Genomic DNA, 24,608 nt, shown 5'->3' with positions numbered 1-24,608 from the left:
ATAGAGAGTAACCAGGGTGGGCTCATGATGTTCCAAAGATGTCCAAAAGCAATGTAGCTTGGGAAATAGTGAGGAATAGGGGGAAGTATGGCCAGAAGAATTGTGCTGAGCCTCCTCTTTAAGTAGGCACCCTGGACCTCATGGCCTGTCCTTCAGGCAAAAGAACCAATCCGAGCAGAGTGATGGAGGGTGTCAGGCAGATTTAGTCTTGTAGCATGAGATTTCCCATTGATGAGTTTCCTAGAAGACATGATGAAGACAGCCAAAGAAGTCTAAAAGCAGTGTAAGTGGTGTTAAATTGGAAGAAAAACCATGCTGAGTCCCATGTGTAGTGTGTTCATTTTTATATGCTGAGATATCAACTACATCAAAATGACAGTTGTTTTTTGGTTTTTTAAGGGTACAGGAAATACCTGAGCTATGGGCCCTGACCCTGGGCTGTTTTAATGTTTATCTTGACTATTTTAACTGAGAGTGCCACTTGCTTTACAGAACATTCAACAACAGATGCCTTAAAAAATTATCTTTTGAATAGACATATATGTGTGTATATATGCATATATATATTTTTTTTAATTATTACTGAAGAAAGTATGGGAAACTTGAACAATCAGGGGATCATTTAGAAATGTTGTTTGGTTCTTTGTAGTTTTTACTAATCCAGATGACTATAAACTCTTGTACAAAAACATGTATCAAAGGCCTCAATGGGCTCATCAGTTCATAATCATTGTTAACACTATATAGGGCTTAAAGCACAAAATCTATGTTAGGCTTATTTTACAGTAGTCTCCCCAAGAGTCAGCCTCTGACAGTGGAAGAAGCTTAAGGTATTTCTTTCTATGTGCAGGGTCAAATTACAGATTCTCCCTGTCAGGATATGAATTGTAAGACTGGATCTGGTCTAAGATTTCGGGCTTCTGTTTTGAGGTCAGCTATTTCTTGGTAGTTGATTTTGAACACAACCATTTCTCTTTCTTTTCTTGTAAGAAACTTGAAAGAAGTTGACTGATAGAAGCTAGTTCTATCTAGACTACTTAAAATGTGTGAATGTTTGACAGAAGACCAGGAGACTTTACAGAACAACCATAAGAGAAATAAAGCCATCTTCACTTTCTGAATGAAAATGTAAATGGAGACTATTGCAGGATTAAGGATAAACCAAAAAAATATTAGTTTGGCTGTGTGAAGGATAATGTACTTTCTCTGATTGCTATTTTTCAGTAAATGAATTCACGGTGATTAGAAAGAAGTTCAAGTGCCCATACTGCAGTTTCTCAGCTATGCATCAGTGTATCTTGAAGAGACACATGCGATCCCACACAGGGGAGAGGCCTTACCCATGCGAGATCTGTGGGAAAAAATTTACTCGGCGGGAGCACATGAAGCGACATACACTGGTGAGTAGAGAGAGACCCATGGAGAGGTTGTTCTTCCCTTTGGGATTTTCACAACAGAGGATAACTCTATCCTCTCCTACTTCCCACCAAGATTTGGACAGGGACAGATTCTACAACTACTTTATTCAGTCCCTTTCCCCACCCCTTTAAAAATTTTAATTATTTGTGTATTAATTGATTGAGGGCTACAAGGGACCACTGAGATCTTCTAGTCCTAATTCTCTTACTTTAAGATAAGAAAACTAAGGCTCAGAGACTGCAAAGAGGAAGTCGCTGTGTCGGGATGTAAACTGAGGTCTTCTGACTGTCAATCAAGTGTTGATTCTACTGCATCATGTTGCCTTGGGAAATTGTCCAAATTATAAGTGGTGCTCTTTAACACAGCTATCATCTAGTAGCTAGAAGGTTACTAATTCTCTAATATTTTTACACACAATAATTGGATCCCCCCCTTTCTTGTATATGTGACCTCCAGCAAGATCACCCTAGCTTCAAGGTATTTTGGAGGTCCACATCCACTCAAAACTGTAGTTTATAAACCTCTATAATGTACTTTTAATAATCAGCCAGATGATACAATTAGCTCAGAGCATAGGTATTTAATGAATAAACTAGTAACAAAAGACAATTGATTGTTTTCTCTATTCTAGCTTTTCCACAAATGACATTCCATCAGTAAAAAGATTATACTTGCCTAGGTAATTGGTATGGTCAGGGCAACTTATACCTCCAGCATTGAAGAACTAATCTTCATTTTCCCTTCTTGCCCCATCAGAAAAAAATGTTCACTCCCTGCAAATTATATGGGATTTACCAAGATATTTGTGAATATTGAATTCACACTTCAAAATTAACATATAGCAGAGTTAAATAAATTAGTACATGACATAATCATCAACAACCTTAGCATAATGCACATATAAGTACCTAATTCAAGAGATTCACATTAAAATTGCATACAGATAACCATAGTGTTTGTAACAAACACATAATTCTTTACATATAATTATAGCATATGTGGCAGTATTATATATATAAATCTTCGAATACATTTCTTATGCAGTGTAAGACACATAGCACATACAAATTATGTGCAGAAACACAGCAATACACATATAACAACAGTATATGCCCAACAATGCATATCAGTGTAGATATTAACATATAATATGAACCATGTTATGTGCATTGTAGAAATGTTCATTATCTAGGCACATGAGTAGCCACTTTTTTTCCCCCAAGTATAATAAGCTCAGTCACTAGCCAAAAAAGCCTAATTATCCTTTCCAGTTGTTCCTTGGGCTCGTATATAGCCTAGGCTAAACATCATCTGTTTACCAGTTGGTGCAAAATAATCCTGAGTTTATATGTGTCCCAATCTTACTATCATTGTCTCTAGTGACTGTGGGCATGTAACTTTTGTAAATGGCTTTTTTAAGAATAACTATATGTAATAATCCACTATTCAGAAAATTAAGGTGAACTCCTTCATTTCTCAGTCACTTTTGCCCAAGGTTTTATCAGTTTAGGTGAAAGGAGTCATAAACACTTGGTGATGAGGTCAGACTTAGAATCTTTAATATCTGGAGTGTTCTCCATCTTTGACGTCACTTTGATTTTCTGAAGCCAATCTATTCTCATTCACAATTCTGCTAGGCCCTGCTCATGGCTGCCATGAAGTACAGTTCTAAGATACTCCACCTCCTGCCTCTTGACTGAAGCCCTTGATTGGGCTTCTAGATATCCTCCAGGTTTCCTCGTTCTCCTTCTAGAAGTCCCACATAGCCTACCTCCTGATTCCTTAATAAGCTTCTGGATGCTCTTAAGACAAAGTACCACCAGGCCCTTTTATGATATGAGCTGTAAGACATAGCAGTCCTTGTTTCCTGGCCAGAATACACTACTTTTCTTCTGTGACTGCATGGTAAAAACTTGGGGCCATTTCCTAGGATGCAGAAATGCAGGGCTGTGTCCAAAACCCAAGGACCAAACTTGAACTTTTCAGTCACCCAACTTCTTCTGTGGAACTGACTCTAATTCTATACTATCTTCTGCTCTCAAATCCTCGTTCCCTTGTCCTGCTGCCAATGTTAGTCTTGCCAAATCCCAAATCTGGTTTCCCCTTACCTTAAGGGAAAAAAATACTTATAGAATCAGAGAATGTTAGATTTGGAAGGAATTACAGAGGACATCCTGTCAAACCAATTATCTGAACAAGGATCTTTTTCTTAAAAATCTGTGGTAAAAGAGCTTGTTTCTTTCCAAGACATTTGATTTCACTTTTGATTATTTGTGAGTGTTTCCTTTTTTGAACAAAATCTATCCCAGTATTGCAATATGCAATATCCATTATTTCTAGTTCTGCCTTCTGGGGCCAACTAGAAAAAAATTTAATCCTTCTTCTACATGACTTGAAGAAAGCTATTTTATGTTCCTTAATTCCTTTTTTCTCCAAGCTAAATATCTACAGATCTTTCAATCATTCTTCATATAGCATGTTTTTGAAATGCTTCATCATCATGGTTACCTTTCTCTGAACATTTCTTTCTCTTGCACTCAAAGTCCTCCAAGGAATAACTCTAAATCTACTTTTCTTGCTTTGTCACACTTATCCATTTAAAGTATTATACATTCCAGCCCAATTGAACTATTTGTTCTTTTCTCATCTTATTCTGTCTTCTCTCCTTTCTGTGCATTTGTGTATGACATTTTTCATCTTTGAAACACTTTCTCCACATTTTTGCCACTTGAAGGCCTTTTCTTCAAGATACAGCTCAGATGGTACTTCTTCCACAAGATGTTCATTGACTCCCCTAGAAGGGGTCCTTCCTTTCCCTCAAGTTCTCATGCCTGTTTGACTTCATTGGGGCACTACTTAACTTTTAATTTTACACATGGTTCTCTCTTTATGTGTGTCATCTTGGTATTATCATAGGACTTTTATGGATCAGAACATTTCATCTTGGTAAACCCAGCTCCTTACACAGCCCTCTTGCATGCAGTACGTGCTTAATAGAATTCCAGAATCACATGCTTAGAGCCGCCAGGAGCCTTGGAGGCCTGCTAGTCAGGCCCCTTGATTTTATAGGTGAAGAAACCCAGGCTCACATAACCTGAGAGGTTCCATGATTTGCCCAAGCTCCCACAGAGAGTAACACTGTTTACTGAATTGAAGACTCATTTTTCATTCTTTTTCTATAGTATGAAAAGTCATACTAATAAAGAAATCACACTTCCTCACAGACTAGCAGCCTTAATCTGACCAAGCCATAGAGGGAAGGAGGGCTGCCCCTTTTGTGTCTCCAGTTACATGTTTAGTCTTGCCATAATATGATTACTAGAAGTCTTTGTGGATTAATGAAGTTAAGATAATAAGTATACAATGAACTAAATTAAAAAGGAGAATAATGCACTGACCAGAAACAGACAAGAGATGGGCCTGGATAGTTCTCATAAAAATCTGAGGACTTTAGCAAACTGCAAGCTCAAAACGGATCCACATTGTTATATTTGTTGAATCATTTTTCAGTCCTAACTCTTCATGACCGCATTTGGGGTTTTCTTGGCAAAAATACAATAATTTGCCATTTCCTTCTCCAGCTCATTTTATAGATGAGGAAACTGAGGCAAACAGGGTTAAGAGGCTTGCCCAAGGTTACATGACTATTCAGCGTCTCAGATCTTTCCAACTCCAATTCTGGCACTCTACTTGCCAGGCCCCTTTGCTGCCCCAGTGGTATTATAGAGGGGCCAAAAAAAGCGAATGTGGTCTTAGAGTACATTCAGAGAGAAATAGCCACTCAGCCTAGGGAGGGGATAATCTGGCTGTGCTTGGCACTGGTCAGATTGTTCTGAAGTAGCCTGTAATTCTGGGTGCCACATTTTAGCAAGAATCTTGATAAGAGAGCATTTAGAGCAGTAATTAGGATCCTGGAGACCATTCCTTTTACAGACCATTTGAAAGAAATAAAGATGAGCCTTTGGGGAGGGGGAAAACTATCATTGTCTGCAAATCTCTCCTTCGTGCAGGAGAGATTAGATTGTTTAGTCCTCTGTCACCTCAGATAAAAGACAAAACTATTAGCCGTGGATATGTAGAGGCCCTCTATGAGATGCCTTCCTAGAAGGCTCAAGAGATGACTTGATCGCCCTAGAGTTTCTGAAAAGGCAGCTGGATGGTGCAGTGGGGCACCGAGTCTGGAGTCAGGAAGACCAGAGTTCAAATCCAGCCTCAGATATTCATGAGCTGTGTAATCCTGGCAACTCACTCAACCTCTGTTTGCCTTAATCTTTTGGAAGGAAATGGCAAGCCACTCTTTGCCAAGAAAATCCTATATGGGGCCACAAAGGATCAGACACGATTGAATGATCACCAGCAGCAGTAAATTTACCTTTAATGATCAGCCAGTAGACACAGTTGGCACAAAGCAAAAGTATTTCATTAGTTGGCATCATAATAATAATAGTATCTACAAAAATATCCTTTCTTATAAATTCAATGCACTGGTTCATAGAAAATAATTTAAGTTTCATATTTTTTAGGAAAATGGTATTCTATAAAGATACAATTACCTTTATATCTGTCTTATTTGGAATAAACTTCACCTGCTTAAAAAAAATATACATCCTTTCTCACTCCAGAAGACAGGATATACTCTGCTACAAATACAGCCTATGTAGAAAAAAGTGGGCACAAACCTAGAATACAGTGGCAGTGAGGAACATATGTAAGAAACGCATGTGACCCAGGCAATTTATACTCTTGCGCTCCCAGGAACCAATGTTTTCACTCTTCTTGTGGAAGCTTCACCCTGCTCCCCTCCTGGATGAAGCCTTTCTGCTGAATGGGTCACTCAGCTGGCTTCTCTGCGTCTCTTCCTCTCAAAAGCTCAATTCTTGACTTTGAGGGCAAGTTCTCTTTGGAATGCATCTGCTTTTCTCTGCTGCCAGAAATGTCCCTCCTTGACGCTGCCTCCTGCCTTGAATGCTTCCTTTCTGTGTCTCTGTCTTTCTCAAGAGTGTATTTCTGCCTCCTGCCTCAAACTACACAACTCTTCAAATTGCTCCTTGATGCAGTGGCTCTTACTGTGCTAGTAGCTATTCTGCAAGATGTTGTGTCTGATATGAGACAGAAGGGAGATGGAGAGAAAATCCTATTTTTCCTTCCTTCCCCATTGCTGTCCTCTGGTTGAAGTACAGGGATCACACTCCATAAAACTATTTCATAACTTTGAACTGCTTCAAATTCTCAACATGTCTAGCATCTTTTAAGGATTTCTCAGGTGTGGCCCATATTCTCTCGAGCCAGTAGCCAGACTCCTCTTCTAATTCAATCAAGGAACCTTTTTTAAAAAAAACAATTCATAAAGGAAGAAAGAGCACATGCATTTTAATACTTTGTATATATTACTATCTGGTATTGCATCTATCTGGGATTGTATTCTGGCCTAGGAGGTGGGCGTAAGGCTCAGGAACCAAGTGCCCTTTTCAGATAGAAACTATAAAGAAATAGATTTAGGTTTGATTTTTTTAAAAACCTAACATTAAAGATGGTTAAAACTATCAAGGGCTACCTCAGGAAATAGCATGTTCCACATCACTAGATCTCTTCCAGCAAAGGCTAGATGACCACTTATTGGGCATGTTGTTGAAAAGATTCTTCTTCAGGCAGAAGCTGAAGTAGATTTGATTCTGAGATCTCTTCTAACTCTGTTCCCTATTATTCCGTAAAGAATAATAAGAATCTCAGAGCCAAAAAAGCTGAAGAGTTGCTTATTTAAACAAGCTTCTCCATAGCAATATTTGTTTCATTGAAACACAAGAAAAAACTGTATGTATAATTTTATTTTTATTTGAAGAAGTCTAATTATTTAGTTGAACTAAAACTGACTTTGAAGAAATTAATCCTTATCATGTGACTCTGAAAAAATAATTCTTTTATCCTAGTCACCAGACATTTAAAACTGTGTTAATAGCAAAGGTAGACAGGAAAAATGGCCTCTTCTTTAAAAGAGCAGTATTTATTTTTTAGTTTAGTTTTCTAACCCTGATTTCATTTTGCTCATTGTCCCAGTAGGCTAGTTGACCTCAGACCTAACAGTGTGAGAAAGTCCTCTACCAAAAATTTGTGAGATTTTAGGGTTTTAATAAATATTCTCTTTTATGCAAAGCAGCAGTTAAGGCAAAGAATTCATTAAGCCTGTTTTGCCCCTGTTATTCATATGTTCTTTAAAGCCATTTCCTCAGTCCCCTTCTTGGGAATGAGAGTTTGTAGTCAGCTGGTAAGCTGTTGTCTGTCAGTGTAGCAGATGCCAGGATCGTGTTGTAGTTTGCCAAATGGTGATGTTTATACATGGATGGGATGGGCAACCGGCCCACACCACTTACACCACAATGCTCTAGGGGCTTATGTTCTCTGTTGCCATGACACCCAAAGCCCCATCATCTTTTCCTTCCCTCCATGAGTGTTTGTCCATTCGGATGAGCGCCCAGCCATCTGGTCCTGGGGCTTAGTGCTCCCTGAGATGCCCCTTTTACCTCCTCTGGGTGCTGCTCTTCTGGCATCCTGTGAGCTCATCCAAGCAGCTCATTCAGTATCCCTGCAGACACCAAAAGCTTCAAATGCCCTTTCTTGGTTTGGTTAGTCTCTTTGCAGACACACCTTATTTTGCCAGCTGGTCCCCAACACTGTCCCCATTCTGAATATAACTTTTCCCTAAGGTTTGTGCCTAAAAGCACAATTTCTTAAAAATTTATCTTCCAAGTTTCTTGTGTTGTAAAAAAACAAAAATAATTACATTTTGGAAATAACCCAAGCCTAAAGTTTATAAGTGCCATGTCACTTGAACTATGCATTTAAAAAAATAAAAGTTCTATTTTGAGCTTTGAAGAAATTTAGTGATTTAGAGAAAACAAAAATCACATATGAAACAAGTAGCAGCTTAATTAAATTGTATCTTTTGGCTTTGATAAATTGTTTATCCTGATAAAGTGGATAAAATATAAGACTTTGAATCAGGGAGATCTATCCCATTTGATATTATCTGTGTGACTATGGATAAGTTATATAAGTACTCCCAACTAATTTAGTCAATTGAGAATAACAAATATTACAGTCCCTACCTCACAGGGGCTAGTGTAATGTTCAAATGGGATCATGGATTTACATGCACACATGTGTGTATATATGTAGATATATGAATATAGCCACATATTGTGCATATCATATATTCATAATGTAGCCATATAACATATTTACGTATCTATGTATACATATATATGCATCTAAGCCATGTATGTGCATATATGTATGTATGTGAGTGTATGAGTATGTATATTTAAAAATTTTTTTCTTGCAAACCATAGCACTGTTGAAAGAAATCTTTAAAATTTCTCCTGTTAGCTTTACATTTAAAATTAATGTTCTTATCTGGTATTATATTAATAATTTGAAAATTAGTTTGCAATAAACATTTGGACATCTAAGGTAAAAGTCCATCCTGTCTCCTATCCTTGAAGAGTTATGCTATAATAAAGCACAATGGAGAAACAGAAGAAAGAGCAAAAGAGATACACTAGAAACCATGTGAAGAAGAAAAACCAGATCTCAAATGGTCCATGTCAATTAAGCCAATCCTAGAAAATATATTTGGATACCCGGCATTACAGACTGATCAGGCTGATCAGTATTAGAACAAAGTGAAACACTCACAGAAGTTGTAACAGTTAACAAAAGGAGATTTATTTAGCCAGTTTCCCTTCTTCTATATTGTCATCATAGTCCCCAAATTAATCATTGGGGGCAGTTAGAGGGTTTTTTGGGTTGTTGTTTTTTTACACAAGTGATAAGGAAACCATATCAACAACCCAAGCCTTAGTAATCTGAACCAATTAAACTTCAAGGACAGTTTTAATATTTTTTAAAGGGGAAAAACTAAAACCAGCCTGTACATGGCAGACCTAAGATATTTCCTGTACCTCATCACATCCTACATATTGTGACTAGACCCCTATTAAATTATAAGTGAGAGGAAAGACTTTGGTTCCAGGGAAAATATGTGTATGAGTCAGAAAGAATATGAAAGTATTTGTTTTCCATAGTCTTTTCATTTAAATCAGGCAACTAAAATGAATTGAAGTGTTTCTTTCATATCCTATACTCTTTAAATGATTGTATAAGTGTGCTCAATACATTACTTTTCTAAAAAGAGTGTGTGTGTGTGTGTGTGTGTGTGTATGTGTACACATATGTTGTCTTCTGACTGAAATAACAGCAGTCTGCCAAGAGGAGAGCCTTCTTGCATTAGACTTGGCCCTTGTATCAAAACTTCTAAACCACATGTGAGTGAGGAAAGTAAAGAAACAGAAAACAACAACAAATTCTTCCTCCTAAGCACTCATCAAACTAAAGTAGAGATCGGTTCCATCTCTTAGTTTTGTCCTTCCTGCTCCCCTTGCTTGACTTTTGAATACAGACCTCTCTATGATTGGTCAACAGGTGGGACTGCATAAATCAAAGATAACCTGTTGATATACAGATTGACTCATGTATATCATGTATATAATAAATAATTTTAATAATAATAATAGCTCATGTTTCTAGAATACTTTGAGATTTGTAAACTTCTCTTCTTCATAACAACTGAGTAAGATAGCTTCTATGAGCATCATTATTATTATTTCCATCTTGTTCAAATATGTGAAAGTTCTGTGATTTTTCACATATTTCAGTATGAGAAACTTTCGACGTGAGCACTGCCTTCTCCAGCACAAGTCACAATCCATCTATCTCTATTCTAGGGAATTACCTAAGTCATTTAGAAGGGGCTTACCCAATATTCCACAACATCAGAGACAGAATCTAGATTCCAAGACCAGCTCTCTGTCCACCACACCATTTTAACTTTTGTTCCTTCTTACAGATAAATGCTCAGTGAGATTGTCATTTGCCCAAAATAATAAGAGCCTTGAAACAGAATCACCAAATTATAGAATTTCAAAATAGAAAAGGCCACTAGTCTAACTTCTTCACAAAGGAATCTCCCCCACACCTGATAAGTGGTCATACAGTCACAAAATCTGGGAAGTGAAGATACTCAGGGTTTCTGGCCAAAACAGAAACAATTGCTATCTACCTTCACTCTGAACCAATCCAGGCCCAAACAGAGACCAAGTCGGGCTTGGCTTGGGGTCTGTTGTGGGTCAGACTGAGAAAGCCAGCCTACACAGTTACAGCTTGTTGTGATGGTTGTCCTTTATTCTTATAGAGGAGCAAAATGGCTGCTCGGAGTGATCTTGGAGTGCCACAAGTCCAACACAAATAGTCCCTATGAATATTTGGGGGCTTCTCTAATTTTGTACAACTCACATTTCTTTGGGGCTGATTCAATTCTGCTTTGCTCATAGAACACAGCACCTTATCTGATAAGGATATGCCATGCTGGGGAGTGCTTGCTAGTGTCTCCCATGTCATACAGTGGATTCTAAAGTTCTTAAGAGAGACCTTGAGTGTTCTTGTATTGATTTTTTTGACTGCCTTGTGAGTGCTTGCCCTGTGTGAGTTCTCCATAAAATTTTTTTGACAAATGTACATTTGGCATTCAAACAATGTGGCCAGCCCAACGGAATTATTAACAAATGACAGAACATGAACGCAGATCTCTTCACTTTTTTCCATTGCTCTTTATATGCTAACACTCTGTCTACAATTCTTCATCACTGGAGTTCTTTGAGTAGAGGCTAGATTTCTGCTTCAGCTTTGAGTTAACCAGATTATTTTGAGATGCCACTGAGGCATGAGTCTGTAATCTTCTGATTCCCAAATTTCCAACCTGTGTCACTAAGAGAATGCTGATATCACTGATAAAAATGAGACAAGTAGGAAGGGGAGAAAGTTTGGGAGAAAGGAAAAAACTATTTTGGATATAATAAGTTTAAAGTGTTTTTTCATTCATTGAAAATAAAGGCTAGAATTCGTCAAAGCCAAAGCCCAAGGTGTCTAACTACAAAACATCATCATTGATGAACACTTTGGCTGTGTAGCCAGTGAGGAGCACACATTTCTGCAGATATTTTAAGTCACCATCATTACCAGTCAAATGCTGGTTTCCATATGAAATACTGGTTCTTTGCTGAACAATGGGAATAGTGAAAAACAGAATTGCTTCACAATATGCCCTTTAAGTCATTAAGTATAGTACCTACCATGATATTTTGCTTACTCAGGCGAAGGGTAGGTGGGTGTGCTCTTAGGATATTTGGCCATAAATATCTCCTGAAAGTGTTAATTAGAAAAGAGTAAACAGCAAAGACAATGTGCTGTTTTAAGGGATAGGCAGGAAATTGCATTTCAATGCCTTTTAACAATATAAGAAATGGTGTAAGAGAAAGCATCCAGGAAATTTGTGTTTGGAAAAGGAGATGGGCTGAGCATATGATAAGAGAGAGGGATAATAAGTGGACAACTCAAATGTCTTGCTAGCCACAAAACATAAAAAAATCTAGTTTGATAATTCCTCTATACGTGATTTATGAGACAACATGAAAAGAATTGCATACAATGAGGAAAAAGGCGGGAATTATTAATATACATGACTGGTAGTAATATCCACATTGATAAGATCATAATCAATAGACATTAACAAGGATATTAACAATATTAGCATGCATGGTGAAAAGAATTATGGACAGGAGTTTAGAAAATTTGGTTCTAGTGTCAACTGTGTTACTACTTTATTCTAGTACTTTAAGCACATTCTCTTTCCTGAATCTGTTTATATTCTCAATTGTTTTTGACAGGGTTACTAGACTTGTAAATCAAAGGGAATGCTTCAGATAAGATATATATAGATTTTAGCAAGACCTAGAAGGAAATGGTCTTAGAAATCACCTAGACCCTATTCCTTTCTTTTATAGATGATAAAATTAAGGCTGAAAGGTTAGAATTTGCCCAAGATCACATAAGTAATAAATAGCATGACAAAGCTTCTGAAATTATCCTTATAGACAAGATGGGATTGTTGAGTCTAGATTTGGAGTACCTAAATGAGATTAGGGTTAAATTCTAGTGGCAGGTTTGGGGTACAGATTCGGCACAAGGGGGTCTAGTAGCGGCGCGAGTTCCCAATAAAAGCATTTATTGGCCCAGAGAGCTAGATTGATAAAAAAAAAGAGGTTTATTATTAGGTGAAGATAGAGATAAGGAAGGCACTGGACAAAAGGTCCAGTGGACAGAGGGTCCTCACATGGCTACCATGTTTGGAATCTCTGCAAAGAGGAGTTCCCAGCGTGGCTTTTTTATAATAGGAGACTTGGCTCAAGGGGCTTTTAGATGTAGTCTCATAGTTGATTCAGATCCGGGTGGGGCTGGGACAGGTCAGATACTTCTATTGGAATTCAAAGGGACCAGGATTTGTGAGTTAAAGGGCAATTTGCATTATTAACTAGGAGAGGATGGGAATCTAGAAAGGAATCTTTCCCACATCAGGATCACATGGACTAGATCACTGTGCAGTTAGATGGATTTGAACATCATTGAACAAGAAGCTCCCCAAAATAGTGGTTAATTGATGTCAGACTGAAGAGCATTCTTTAGTAGTGTCCCAGGGATCTGTCCTTGGTCCTGTTTTGTAACTTGAAGAATCAGTCAATCAATCATCAGGCATTTATTAAGTGCCTGCTATATGTTAGACACTGCTCAACACCAGGGATACAGAGGCAAAAATAAAATATACTCTGCTTCACAGAGCTTATATTTATTGGGGAAACAAAATAAATAGGAGGCAATTGGGTGGGGACTCTAGTTTGAGGAGATAAGGATTTCATGTATAAATTGATTTTGAACCAAACTTTTTTTCTTTTTTAAAAATAATAGCTTTTTATTTTTTAAAAAATGTGCAACATATATTGTATCTAGGATATACTGTAACCTATTTAACATATAAAGGACTGCTTGCCATCTGGGGGTAGGGGTAGAGGTGTTGAGGTCTAGTTTTGGGGTACCTAAATGAAATTAGGGTTAAGGTCTAGTGGCAGGTTTGGGGTACAGATTTGGCGCAAGGGGGTCTAGTAGCGGCGCGAGTTCCCAATAAAAGCATTTATTGGCCTGGAGAGCTAGATTGATAAAAGAGGTTTATTATTAGATAAGCAAAGTTAAAGTATAGGAGAAGGTAGAGATAAAGAGGGCGCTGGACAGAGGGTCCAGTGGACAGAGGGTCCTTACATGGTAGCCATGTTTGGAATCTCTGCAAAGAGGGGTTCCCAGCGTGGACTTTTTATAATAGGAGACTTAGCTCGAGGGGCTTTCGGGTGTAGCCCCAAAGTTGGCTCATATCCGGGTGAGGCTGGGAACAGGTCAGATCTTCTATTGGAATTCAAAGGGACTAGGATTTGTGAGTTAAAGGGCAATTTACATTATTAACTAGGAGAGGGTGGGAATCTAGAAAGCAAGCTTTCCCGCATCAGAGGGAAGGAGGGGAAAAATCGGAACAGAAGTGAGTGCAAGGGATAATGCTGTAAAAAATTACCCTGGCATGGGTTCTGTCAATAAAAAGTTTTTTTTTAAAAATGTGCAAAGAGAGTTTTCATCATTCATCCTTGCAAAAACTTGTGTTCCGAATTTTTCTCCCTCTTTTCCTCCCTTTCCTAGAAAGCAAGTTATCCAATATAGATAGGTTAAACATACATAATTTTTCTAAACATATTCCCACATTTATCATGCTGTACCAGAAAAATCAGATCAAAAGGGAAAAAATGAGAAAGAAAAAAAGCAAGCAAGCAACAACAAAAAAGGTGAAAATACTATGTTGTGATCCATATTCAGTTCCCGTAGTCCTCTCTCTGGATGCAGATGGCTCTCTCCATCACAAGGCTATGAACCAAACATTTTAAAGACAACATTTAAATTATTCTTATAATCTTATAATTTATATTCATTTTTAATTAACAAGTAAAGGAAATGAACTAAAGCTCTCATATTGTATTTTTTTTTTTTTGCACTAAAAGAGAAAATGATGGTTTATATGGCTGCTATGCTCACCAGTATTTGAGTCATGATCTGAATTTTCTTATCCTCCTAACTGGACAGAAGACGATATGATGGGTCTCATTTTTCCATGGAAGGGCCTTAATTCAATGTGGAGTTAGGTGCAGAGGATGAATCTAGGGCTCTCATGACACTTCTATAATTTCACATAAGCTTTCAGCATGCTGAATAACACTTTGGAGAGTAAGAAAAAGTTAGGGGCCTTTTGAGTGATCCTGGAGAGCAGCTGCCCCACCAGAGAGCAGATCATGCTCCACAAGAACAATTCCTGCCATTCCCAACTTCTACCACTTGCCCTACTATTGCCAGAATTGAAATAGAAAGTTGGGTTTTGAATAAAACTAGGAATTCTAAAACTAAGAAGTGGAGGTGAGGAGGGATCATAGATTAGACATGAGATGAATAGTTAATATAAAAGAAAAAGGAAGATAGAATTTTGTGTGAGGCATAGCAAGAAGGTCAACTTAAGTGCACCTGTGGGTGCAGGAAGAGGAAAGATGAGGCTCCTGAGGTAGATTGGATCCAGGGCAGTAAGAATTCCAAATACCCAGCAAAAGAATTTCTATTTGGGCCTGAGTCTGTTCGTGTAACTATCCCAGTCATCAAATGTGAGCCTAGTGAGGCTTCTGTGTCATTCCCCCTTATGTATTTCTTTACCGAAGCTCATCATCACTCCTGCCCCAGCTTCTCTGTCCATGCACTCTCTCACCTGATTCAGGCTGTGTGCTCAGCATTTTCCTTCCTAGTTCTCTGCATTTGTGCAGTCTCTGCCTTCAGCACTCAGCTCAGGTACCTTCTCTAAGAAACTCTACTTGATTTCTGTCTCAAACACAAGTGCCCTCTCACTCCAAAATTCCCTTTGCAGCTCTCCTTTGATCCCTTTACAATCAATATTATATGTGCTTATCAGTGTCCTTGTCCTTTGCCCCAGCAGTCCCTAGTTAAAAATATGTTCCCAAGGACAAGCTCTGTTTGATGCAGTGGAAAGACTTCTGGCTTTAGAGTCAGGGACCCAAGTCCAGATCCTGCTATGGGCACTTCCTTCATGACTGAAAAGTCTTTTGGCCTCCCTGGGCCCAATCTTCTTAATCCTTAACATAAAGGAGTTACAGTAGGCGATTTAAAAGATTTTTTTAAGCTCCAAAATGTATGATCTTGTGATTTTTGCATTCCCAACAACTTATACATAGTAGGTAGTTGATAAATGTTTGTTCCTGAATGAATGAATAGGGAGGCATGCTTGATAATAATTCTTATGAAAAAGACCTGGGAATTTTAATAGAATGCAAATTCAACCTGAATTTATTCAAGACAACATGGCAGTCAAAAAACTAATCTGAACTTAGATTTCCTTAAAAGTATTTATCAAGAATGAGTGGAGTGTGGCTCTTTGGATTCAATGTCCTGATCAGGTGTTGGTGAGTATCCAAAAGAAAAGCCACTAGGATAGTGAAAGGATGAAAAAAAATGCCTTACTATGAACTGGGACTAGCCCGGAGAAGAGAAGATCTGGAGTGGACATAATGGTTATTATCAATTATTAGAAGGGTTATCATGTGAAAAAGAATTTAGCCATGGTTAATTTGGTGCCAGAGGGTAAACTGAGCCATTCATTCAAAAGTAATTAAATGCCTATTATTGGTAGGCACTATGTTAGGTACTGGGATACAAGGATATAAATGAAATGATTTCCATTCTTAAAGAGCTTACATTCTATTGAAATAAAACAATTTGCCCAGAGATAACCACTTAAATACAAAATATATACAATAAATTCCAAGTAATTTGGAATGGGGGAAGAGTATTGATAGCTAGGGTGATGGCTAAGACCTCATGCAGGAGCTGAACTTTGAATGGAGCTAGAAATTCGAAGATATGGAGATGAAGAGGGAAGGCATTCCAGACATGGGTACAGCCTGTGCAAAGATGAGTTGGAGCATGATATATGTAGAACAGAATACTGGAAGGAGAGGAAGAGAGACTAAGTCTGAAGAGAAGATAAAACTAGATTATGAAGGCTTTAATTGACATTTAATTTAATTTTTAATCCTAGATGTTCTGGGGAGGTTCTGGGTCTTCTTGACCCAGAGAATGACATGGTCAGGCCTGTGATTTGGAATTATGAATTGCCAAATTGTGTGAAGAATGACAAATTGAAGTTTGATAAAAAGAAACATTTCCTAACAACTAGAGATATCCAAAAGTAGAATGAACTGTCTTGGGAGGTAACAGATTGTCCCTGCAAGCAGAGTATGGATGATCACTTATCCAGTAGGGATGAGAGATGTAGAATGTATTAAAAAAGGAGAATTAAGTCAGGAAGATTAAGAAGGAAGTTGTTACCACACCACCAGTTAAAGGTGATATAGGCCTGAACCTAGGTGATGGCCAAATAAATGGAAAAGAGACAGGCAAGAGAAAGAGGTAGAATTGACAAGACTTGGCTACTGATTTGGATATAAGCAGTGAGGGAAAATAAAAAAAATTAAAGATGACTCAAAGTTTGCATTTGTGCAAGATTTGTGGAGTCTTCAAGTTAGAATCATGGAAATCAGGAAAAAGGTGAATTTTGGGGAAAGACAATGAACTCATTTCTGAAAATGCTGAATTTGAGCTGCTTAAAGGATAGCTCTATTGGAACTGGCTAATAAGTAGTTACTGAGATAGGACTGGAGCTCAAGAAATTAGGAGCCCTAAGAATAAGTCATAGAAAAATTTGGTGTGATCAGAGAAAAAAGTATAATGATTAGAACTGTCCTAAAATGGAATAGCCTGCCTCAGGTGGCAATTCCCTTAACTGAATATCTTTACATAAAAACTGAATGGCTATTATTAGAGATGTTTTATAAATTACTGTTTAGGAATGGGTTCTGCCAAATAACTTCAGCAAGTTTCTTTCATATCTACATTAAACTCTAAGTAATTATTCTCATTATGGCAGAAAATACAAATCCTAGATTTTACAAGCTTAATTCTCCTTTATCCCATAGTATTGTTGCACTCCAGCACCTTATTCTTAAGGCAGCAGAATCTGAGGTGGTACTAAACCTGTTTTGCAGAGAATTCTTTTACCAGCCTAAAGTTTTACTTTCATTCACCTCACATGTAGGGAAACAGTGGCTAGTACTTTTCTCCAATACAAGGTTGATTTCCCCAAGTTAAAAAAGAAGTTAATTGCACAACAGCCTTTTTGACATTAGTATCTGTACCCTCCAATCATCTATCCTATGCTATGTTGTATTTTCAAGTGATTTTGCCCTAATCATATTCAAGTTTTGGGGTTTAATTGTACCTTAAACATTGGACTATTTTTAATATAGACTCTTCTTGATCTGGAATTCTTGCTGTCCATTGTATTTGAGCAAAAATGGCCAAATCCAAGTAAGTCTCCCTTATGATTTGTAACTATTCATATAAGTAGGACCCCATTTTAATGAATTGCTTTTTTAATTTTTGAATTTTAATGAATATTCTATTTTGGCACTTATAATGACTTTTAATTCAAATTTTATTTATTAAATTAAAATATTAAATAATCACTAGAAGCAAAGCTCTATGCTAGGGGAGATATATAATGCAGATAAATTTAGATGAAACAAAGGTTTATGTACTTAAGAGGTGAAGTGATTTATGCCTTCTGTGTAGTAAATTCACAGAATTTCAGAGTTAGACAGGACCTCAATGACTATAACTGGTTTAATCTATAACTAAAAAAGAATTACCATTCAAACTACTGGATAAGTGGTCATCCATATTCTGCTTGAGGAGACAACCTGTTATCTCCCAAGATAGTTCATTCTTTTTTTGGATATCTCTAGTTAAGAAATTTTTCTTTATATCAAACTTCAATTTGCCATTTTGCAACATCCTCCCCATAGTTTCTGGGACTGCTTTCTGAAGACAAATTAAAAAAGTTTATTTCTTCTTTCTTATGACAGTTTTTCAAGTACTTTAAGTCTCTCTTTGCTCCCTCCAAACCCCCAAAGCCTTCTTTTTTAGGTTAAACATCCCAAATCCTTCAATTGATTCTCATGTAGAATCGACTTAAATCTCTTATTCTAATAGCTCATGAGTTCATTGATGTTCTTTATAAAATGCCATTTTGGGGGCAGCTAAGTGGCGCTGTGGATAAAGCCCCAGCCCTGAAGTTAGGAGGACCTGAGTTCAAATGTGATCTCAGACCCTTAATACTTACTAGCTATGTGACCCTGGGCAAGTCATTTAGCTCCAATTGCCTCAGCAAAAATAAAATGAGATAAAATGCCATATTTAAAACTTAGGAGAATGCCCCATATGTGGGTTGATGAGGCCAAAATATGGAAGGAAAATATTCCTGGAAGCAATGCATCAAGCAACCCAAGATTTCATTAGTTTTTTGGCTGCCATACAACCTCCATGTTGACTTGAAGTCCAATAAAATTTCCAAATCTTTTTCAGACAAACTACTAACCTTGTTTCCTGAATCTTGAACTTTTGGAATTGATTGTTGAACCAAGTGTAAGAACTTCATTTTTATCCTTCCTAACTCTCATTTTATTCTGTTACCAATTCTATCCTGCTAAGGTCTTTTTGAATCCTAATTTACATTATTAAGGAGGAAAATAGATATAGTGGAAAATGTGCTAGATTCAAAGTCAAAGGACAGTACCTTGTTTGAAATTCTACATTTCCTGCCTACTAGCTCTGTGATAGTGGTCATATTCCTCCTTTTGGCTTAATTTTCTTCATCTAAAGTAGATAAGATAGATTTTTTAATAAAATAAAAAAATTAATTTAATTAAGATGCTCAGTCAATATCTGGCTCAAAATTTGTGATTCTATAATCTTATATGTTATGTGTTAGCATCACTTCTAGCTTCGTGTCATTTGACAATTTAATAAAGATTCCATCTATATCTTGTCTTAGATATATAATAAAAATATGAAATAGTACAAGGCTAAGAACAGAGGCAGCTGGGTGGTGTAGTGAATAGAATACCAGGCCTAGAATTAGAAAGACCTGAATTCAAATCTAGGCTCATACTCCTTCCCAGCAAGTCACAACCTCTATCCACCTCGGTTTTCTCAGCTATAAAAATAGGGATAATAATAGCTCTTATCTTACAGGGTTATTGTGAGTGTCAAATGAGGTAACATTTGTAAGGTGCTTAGCACAGTGTCTAGAACATAATAGGCACTTTATTAATGCTTATTCCATTCCACTGTACATCCTTGAGGCACTCTAATAGAGACTTCCTACTTGTCATGGAATTATTAATGGTTTATCTTTTGAGTTGAATAGTCAACCAATTTCTAATCTATCTTTTATCTATCTTAATATCTTGATATCCATTCAGCTATGGATTTTTAATTTTGGTTTTCAGTCTACTTATGTGACAGTTCCTGTCACCTTTGCTGACTCATCTTCCATATTACACCCTGTAACTGGATGTTCCCCATGGCTCTTTTGTAGGCCTTCTTTTCTCTACATTCTCTCTCTTGACAAAACCAATATCTCCAGTGGATTTAATTATAGTTTCTAGATGGACCACTCAGATATCAATATATCCAACTCCAATCAATTCCCTTAACTCCGGCATCACCAGTTGCCTATTAAATATTTCAAACTGGATGTTCCAGATTTATCTTAAACTCGGCACGTCCAAAACAGAATTCATTCCTTTTCCCACAAGCCCCACTCTTCCAGACTTCCCGCTCTTCATCTGGTCTTCCTGGTTCTGGTACTCCACAGTATCCTTGACACTTCTCTCCAACATCTCCCCTATCTCACACAACCCCCCCTTCAGTTCATCCCTTTTTGTCTGGTCTCTATACTAGTGGCCTCCTGATTCATCTCCCTGCTTCAAGTCTCTCTCCATCCACCCTCCACCTGGCTGTCCAATGATTTTCCTTAAGTATAGGTCTATATAGTATAGTATAGTATAGTATAGTATAATCTGTATAGTAATTGTCTTACTAAATAAACTTCTGTCACTCCCTATTGCCTCTTGAATACAACAGAAGCTTCATTGTTGGACTTTTAAAGTTCTTCAAAACCTGGTCTCTTCTCCTTCCAGCCTCATTCTGTCTCACATCCCTTTCTATGCTCTGTAGTCTAGCCATAGTGGCCTGCCATCTATGTCCCATGCCTGAAATGCTCTCCCTCCGCACTCTACCTCATTGAATCCATTTATTCTATCAGGACTCAGCTTCGACACCATGTTCTGTGGGAAACTCTTCCTGGTACCAACTACTAGTGCTCTCCCTACCTCCCCTTATCTACACAGCACTTAATTACCATGGATTTATTTTGTTTACTCTGTGCTTATATCTGTACAAGTTCTTTCTTATGATAAATCTACTTAAGAGTAATTATTGGTGTGTGTGTGTGTGTGTGTGTATATATATTTGTATTTCTAGTACTTGCCACAGCAGTCAAGTACTAGATGCTTAACAAATGTTTATTAATTTATTAATGTATCAAAGATTCTGTCCTTATCATCTGGTAAGTGGCCTAGAGGATCAAGGATTGTTGATTCAGAGTAAAGTAAATTGTCTGAAAGAAACATTATAAATTTGAAAAAGTTTTGGCATGCCTAGTTTGTATTGGATATAGTATTTTGTTACTATAATAAAGAAATTATTTGGGAATTTACTGCTTAAGATACAATTTGATAAGTGCAGGTTCTTTTAATTAAAAATATGCTACTTTTATCTTTCCACAATGATTGAACTCAGGGACCAAATCATCAAAATATTAAATTGAGCCTTGATATATGGTTATCTGCTTATTTCCAAATTGTAAATGCTTCCACTGAAAATTTAACAATTGACTCTGGAGCCAATCTGAATTAGTTTTTAGTATAATTGACAAACACGTTGATAGATTGATCAGAAAGTTAGATGAACCAAACTTTATGCTTCAATAGAAGAAATAGAGCTAGAACATGTAGAATCCATAATTTTATGTGAATATGTTGTTTTAGTTGTGTTTGATTCTTCATGATCCTGTTTGGGATGTTTTTTGGCAAAGATACTGGAGTGGTTTGCCATTTCCTTCTCCAGATCATTTTATAGATGAGGAAACTGAGTCAGTTAAGTGTCAGAGGCTGGATTGGAACTCAATTCTTCCTAACTCCAGGCCCAGCACTCTATCTACTGAGCCACCTAAGATGACTTATTGAATATATTTTTCATTAATTTTGAACCTTTATTTAATGATCCCTGGATTATTAAATAATCAGAAACTACTTCCTGAGCTATTATATTTTTCATTACAGACCCTGCTTCAAAAAACGATGTGGGGACTTTCCTCCTTCTGAATTGACTTGTGCATCCCTTTCTTTTTGTCCAGGTGCACAGTAAAGACAAAAAATACGTGTGCAAAGTATGTAACCGAGTATTTATGTCTGCCGCGAGTGTGGGAATCAAGCATGGCTCCCGCCGCCATGGCGTATGCACCGATTGCTCAGGCCGGGGCATTCCTGGCCATTTGGATCAGAATGGAGGAGAAGGTTCTCCAGATGAAATGTACCCTGGAGAAAGTCAGTATATGGAGGATCCCGATGACATCAAAGTGGAGGGGGATGAGGAGTTAGGTGATGATGATGAAATCAAGTGGAAAGATGATGTTGGTATTTCCCAGGATGATGTGATTTTAGAAGATGACAAAGAAGATGTTGACTGTTCCCAGGAACATGAGAATTCTGGGGAGCATGACAAGGATTTTACCTGGATTTCGTAGGGAACGGTCTTTGGGGGCCAAGGGGTAGGGGGCAGGGAGGGAAGAAGGAAGGAGAATATGGAAAAGCAAAGAAGCCTTGTTGTTGTTCCCATGTGTAAGTTTTGTTTGTTTTTGTTTTATTTGATCAAATGTAAATTCTTTAACTGTTTAATTCAGCTATTAGTAAAGGCCACTTGGAGTGGCAAATTTTTTTATCCCTTCTCCCTACATTTCCAGCTTCTTTCCCATTACTTCCTAGGGTTCCTTCTCTTCTTTCTCACCCCTTAAATCTGCCTTTGCCTCAATATGGAAGCAAATCCAATTGCATGCAAGTGACTATTTCTGAAGAGATGAGCTTTGTGAATGGAGTGAGAAGTGGGAAGAGGGAATTTTTTTCAAAGGCATGTGCTTTTTTTGGTTTTTTAACCTTCCCCACCTTAAATCAAACATCAAGGGATAAGGGGACGGCTTCTATCCAAAGTAATAAATAAAAATTCCAGTAGTAGTGAGTGTGCTTATCAGTCCATGTAAACCAACCAATACTGTACAGATGGCCTCCCCAACCCTTCAGTGATCACTTTGCAAGGCAAATCTCTAGTAAGTGGTGTTTTGTTGTTGTTATTTTTGCTTTTTTTTTTTTTTTTTTTTTGAGTGGGGAAACTTGTCTAGCACTGTGATAACCTATATAAGTTTGGTTTTCTGGGGGTGGGGGTGGTTTTGGCTCTCCAGGACTTGGGGTTACCAACCCCTCTGTTTATTGTACCCAGCTCTGTATCCCAGAGACAGTGTGTTCTCCTAGGAGGTACAAAATCATTTCTGGTCTTGGGGTAAGATCAGCCAGCACTCAATTGGTTTACATGAGTCTGGTTCCCATTCTCTTCTTTACCTCCTGCCCTCCTTTTCATAGGTTTATGCAAATTCTGACCAATCGAAGACATTTCAAAAAGAAAAGGAAAATGGCTAAGATGTCTCTCTTGACCTTTGTTGCTAACCTGCGCCATTCCAGCTCTTTGCTTCAAAGGAGATTGATCCTGGTACTTTATTAACCAGATAAGCCTACTCAGGGGCCGGTTTTGGTCCCTGCCAAACCTCTCTTTCCCAGCAGAGCCTGACTCCAGCCCCTGGAGGTCCCCTCTGTCTAATGGAGAAGACTTTCCTCAATTTTATTCCATGTAGCTGTCAGCTCACTCTTCCCTTCTCAGCCTAATGCCTTCCTCTGACAAGTTTCAGAAAATAAGTGTCCTGTTGTACAAGGAAGAAAGGCTCTGCTGAACCTCTCACCTCTGTGCTTTGGTGCTGAAAACAAAACAACACTCCAAGTTGAAGACCTCACTGTTTTTATACAGCATAAACGGCAGGGGTGGGGCCATCCTGAATCCTGCCACCACAATCCCGGTGTGACCCGGTAAGCCAAATGATTCTAAGGTGCTATTTTCCATAATGGGAGAGGCAAAATGCTTGTGAAAGCATCAGATGGGCTTTCGATTTCAATCATTTAAAACAGGCCTCCTCCTTGGGCTACAGGGAAGATTTTCCTTCTGATAGTGCTTGGGGATTTTGATGGCTTCAAGCCAAGCATCTCTTTTCAAGTGAGCAGGGCAAAGTGGCTATCTCCATCCCACCCATACTTGGAAAAGGGGCCATTGGGCTTCCTCCCCTCAGATTCATGCAACCCTGTTATTCCACAGCCACTGTTAGTTCCTCTGAAGAAATGTTCATCAGTTTTCCTATGCGTGCTTCCTTCTGGACCTCAGGCAAGCTTTGTGCGACACTGGGGCTCTACCCATAGCAAGCCTGCGTTATTGGGCTGAAGAGTTTCCCCAACTCAGGCTAGAGCTGCTATCAGTTGAATTTGGTGGAAGGGGATCACATGGGCCAATCTTCTAAACCACTCCTACTGATAGTCCCTGTTACTCTGAGCCAAAGTCTGGGATCGCTTTCTTTATTGCTGCTAACAAGATGAATTGACAAACCTATCTGCAGTTTGCTGCTTAAACCTTCCAAAATGGGTAACCACAGTTTGTTTTTTTGTTTTGTTTGTTTGTTGTTGGTGTTGTTTTTCAAACAGTCAAGGAATGATGTTTGTAGTAGGCACATCAAACTGTTATGTTTGTGGTTGTTTTTCTTTGACAAAAATGTACAAAGCTGTTTAGCATTTAGTCTGTTAAAAAGCCAGTTGCTGGTTTTTTGTTTTGTTTTGTTTTCAAATGAAGCCACAGATTGCACCTTTTTTGCTTTTCGTTTTTTTTTTTTCCTAAATGCACAACACAATCACTCATCCTGTGCACTGTCTAAGAGTTCCAATTCAGCCCAAGCTCTCTGCTTCTTGGTCTCCCGAGCTGCAGAAGGCAGCTCTGCACGGCACCGTTTGTCTGGGATCCTCTTCGTACAGCTTCCTTTTCCCTGTTCTTCTAGAGGACATCTGTTGTATCCAGACCAATGCAAACAGTACTTTTAAAAATGG

The 24,608-nt window shown here is 38.0% G+C and overlaps 1 protein-coding gene across 2 annotated transcripts in view; it reads left to right on the top strand.

Annotated features, from left to right (window-relative positions):
- Positions 1–24,374, top strand: part of ZBTB46 (zinc finger and BTB domain containing 46) — a 162,049-nt gene extending 137,675 nt beyond the window's left edge. For both annotated transcript variants that reach the window (XM_051976777.1, XM_051976776.1), the window contains 2 exons: positions 1,225–1,400; positions 21,776–24,374. In XM_051976777.1, the coding sequence (XP_051832737.1) occupies positions 1,225–1,400; positions 21,776–22,165 (566 nt within the window). In that variant the 3' untranslated portion in view covers positions 22,166–24,374. The remainder of the gene's footprint in view (positions 1–1,224; positions 1,401–21,775) is intronic.
- Positions 24,375–24,608: the final 234 nt, after the last annotated feature.

This window comes from Antechinus flavipes, chromosome 2 (genome assembly GCF_016432865.1).
Source record: "Antechinus flavipes isolate AdamAnt ecotype Samford, QLD, Australia chromosome 2, AdamAnt_v2, whole genome shotgun sequence".
NCBI lineage: Eukaryota > Metazoa > Chordata > Mammalia > Dasyuromorphia > Dasyuridae > Antechinus > Antechinus flavipes.
The sequence above is the reverse complement of the archived record's forward strand: the minus strand, read 5'-3'. Positions and strand labels throughout refer to the sequence as shown.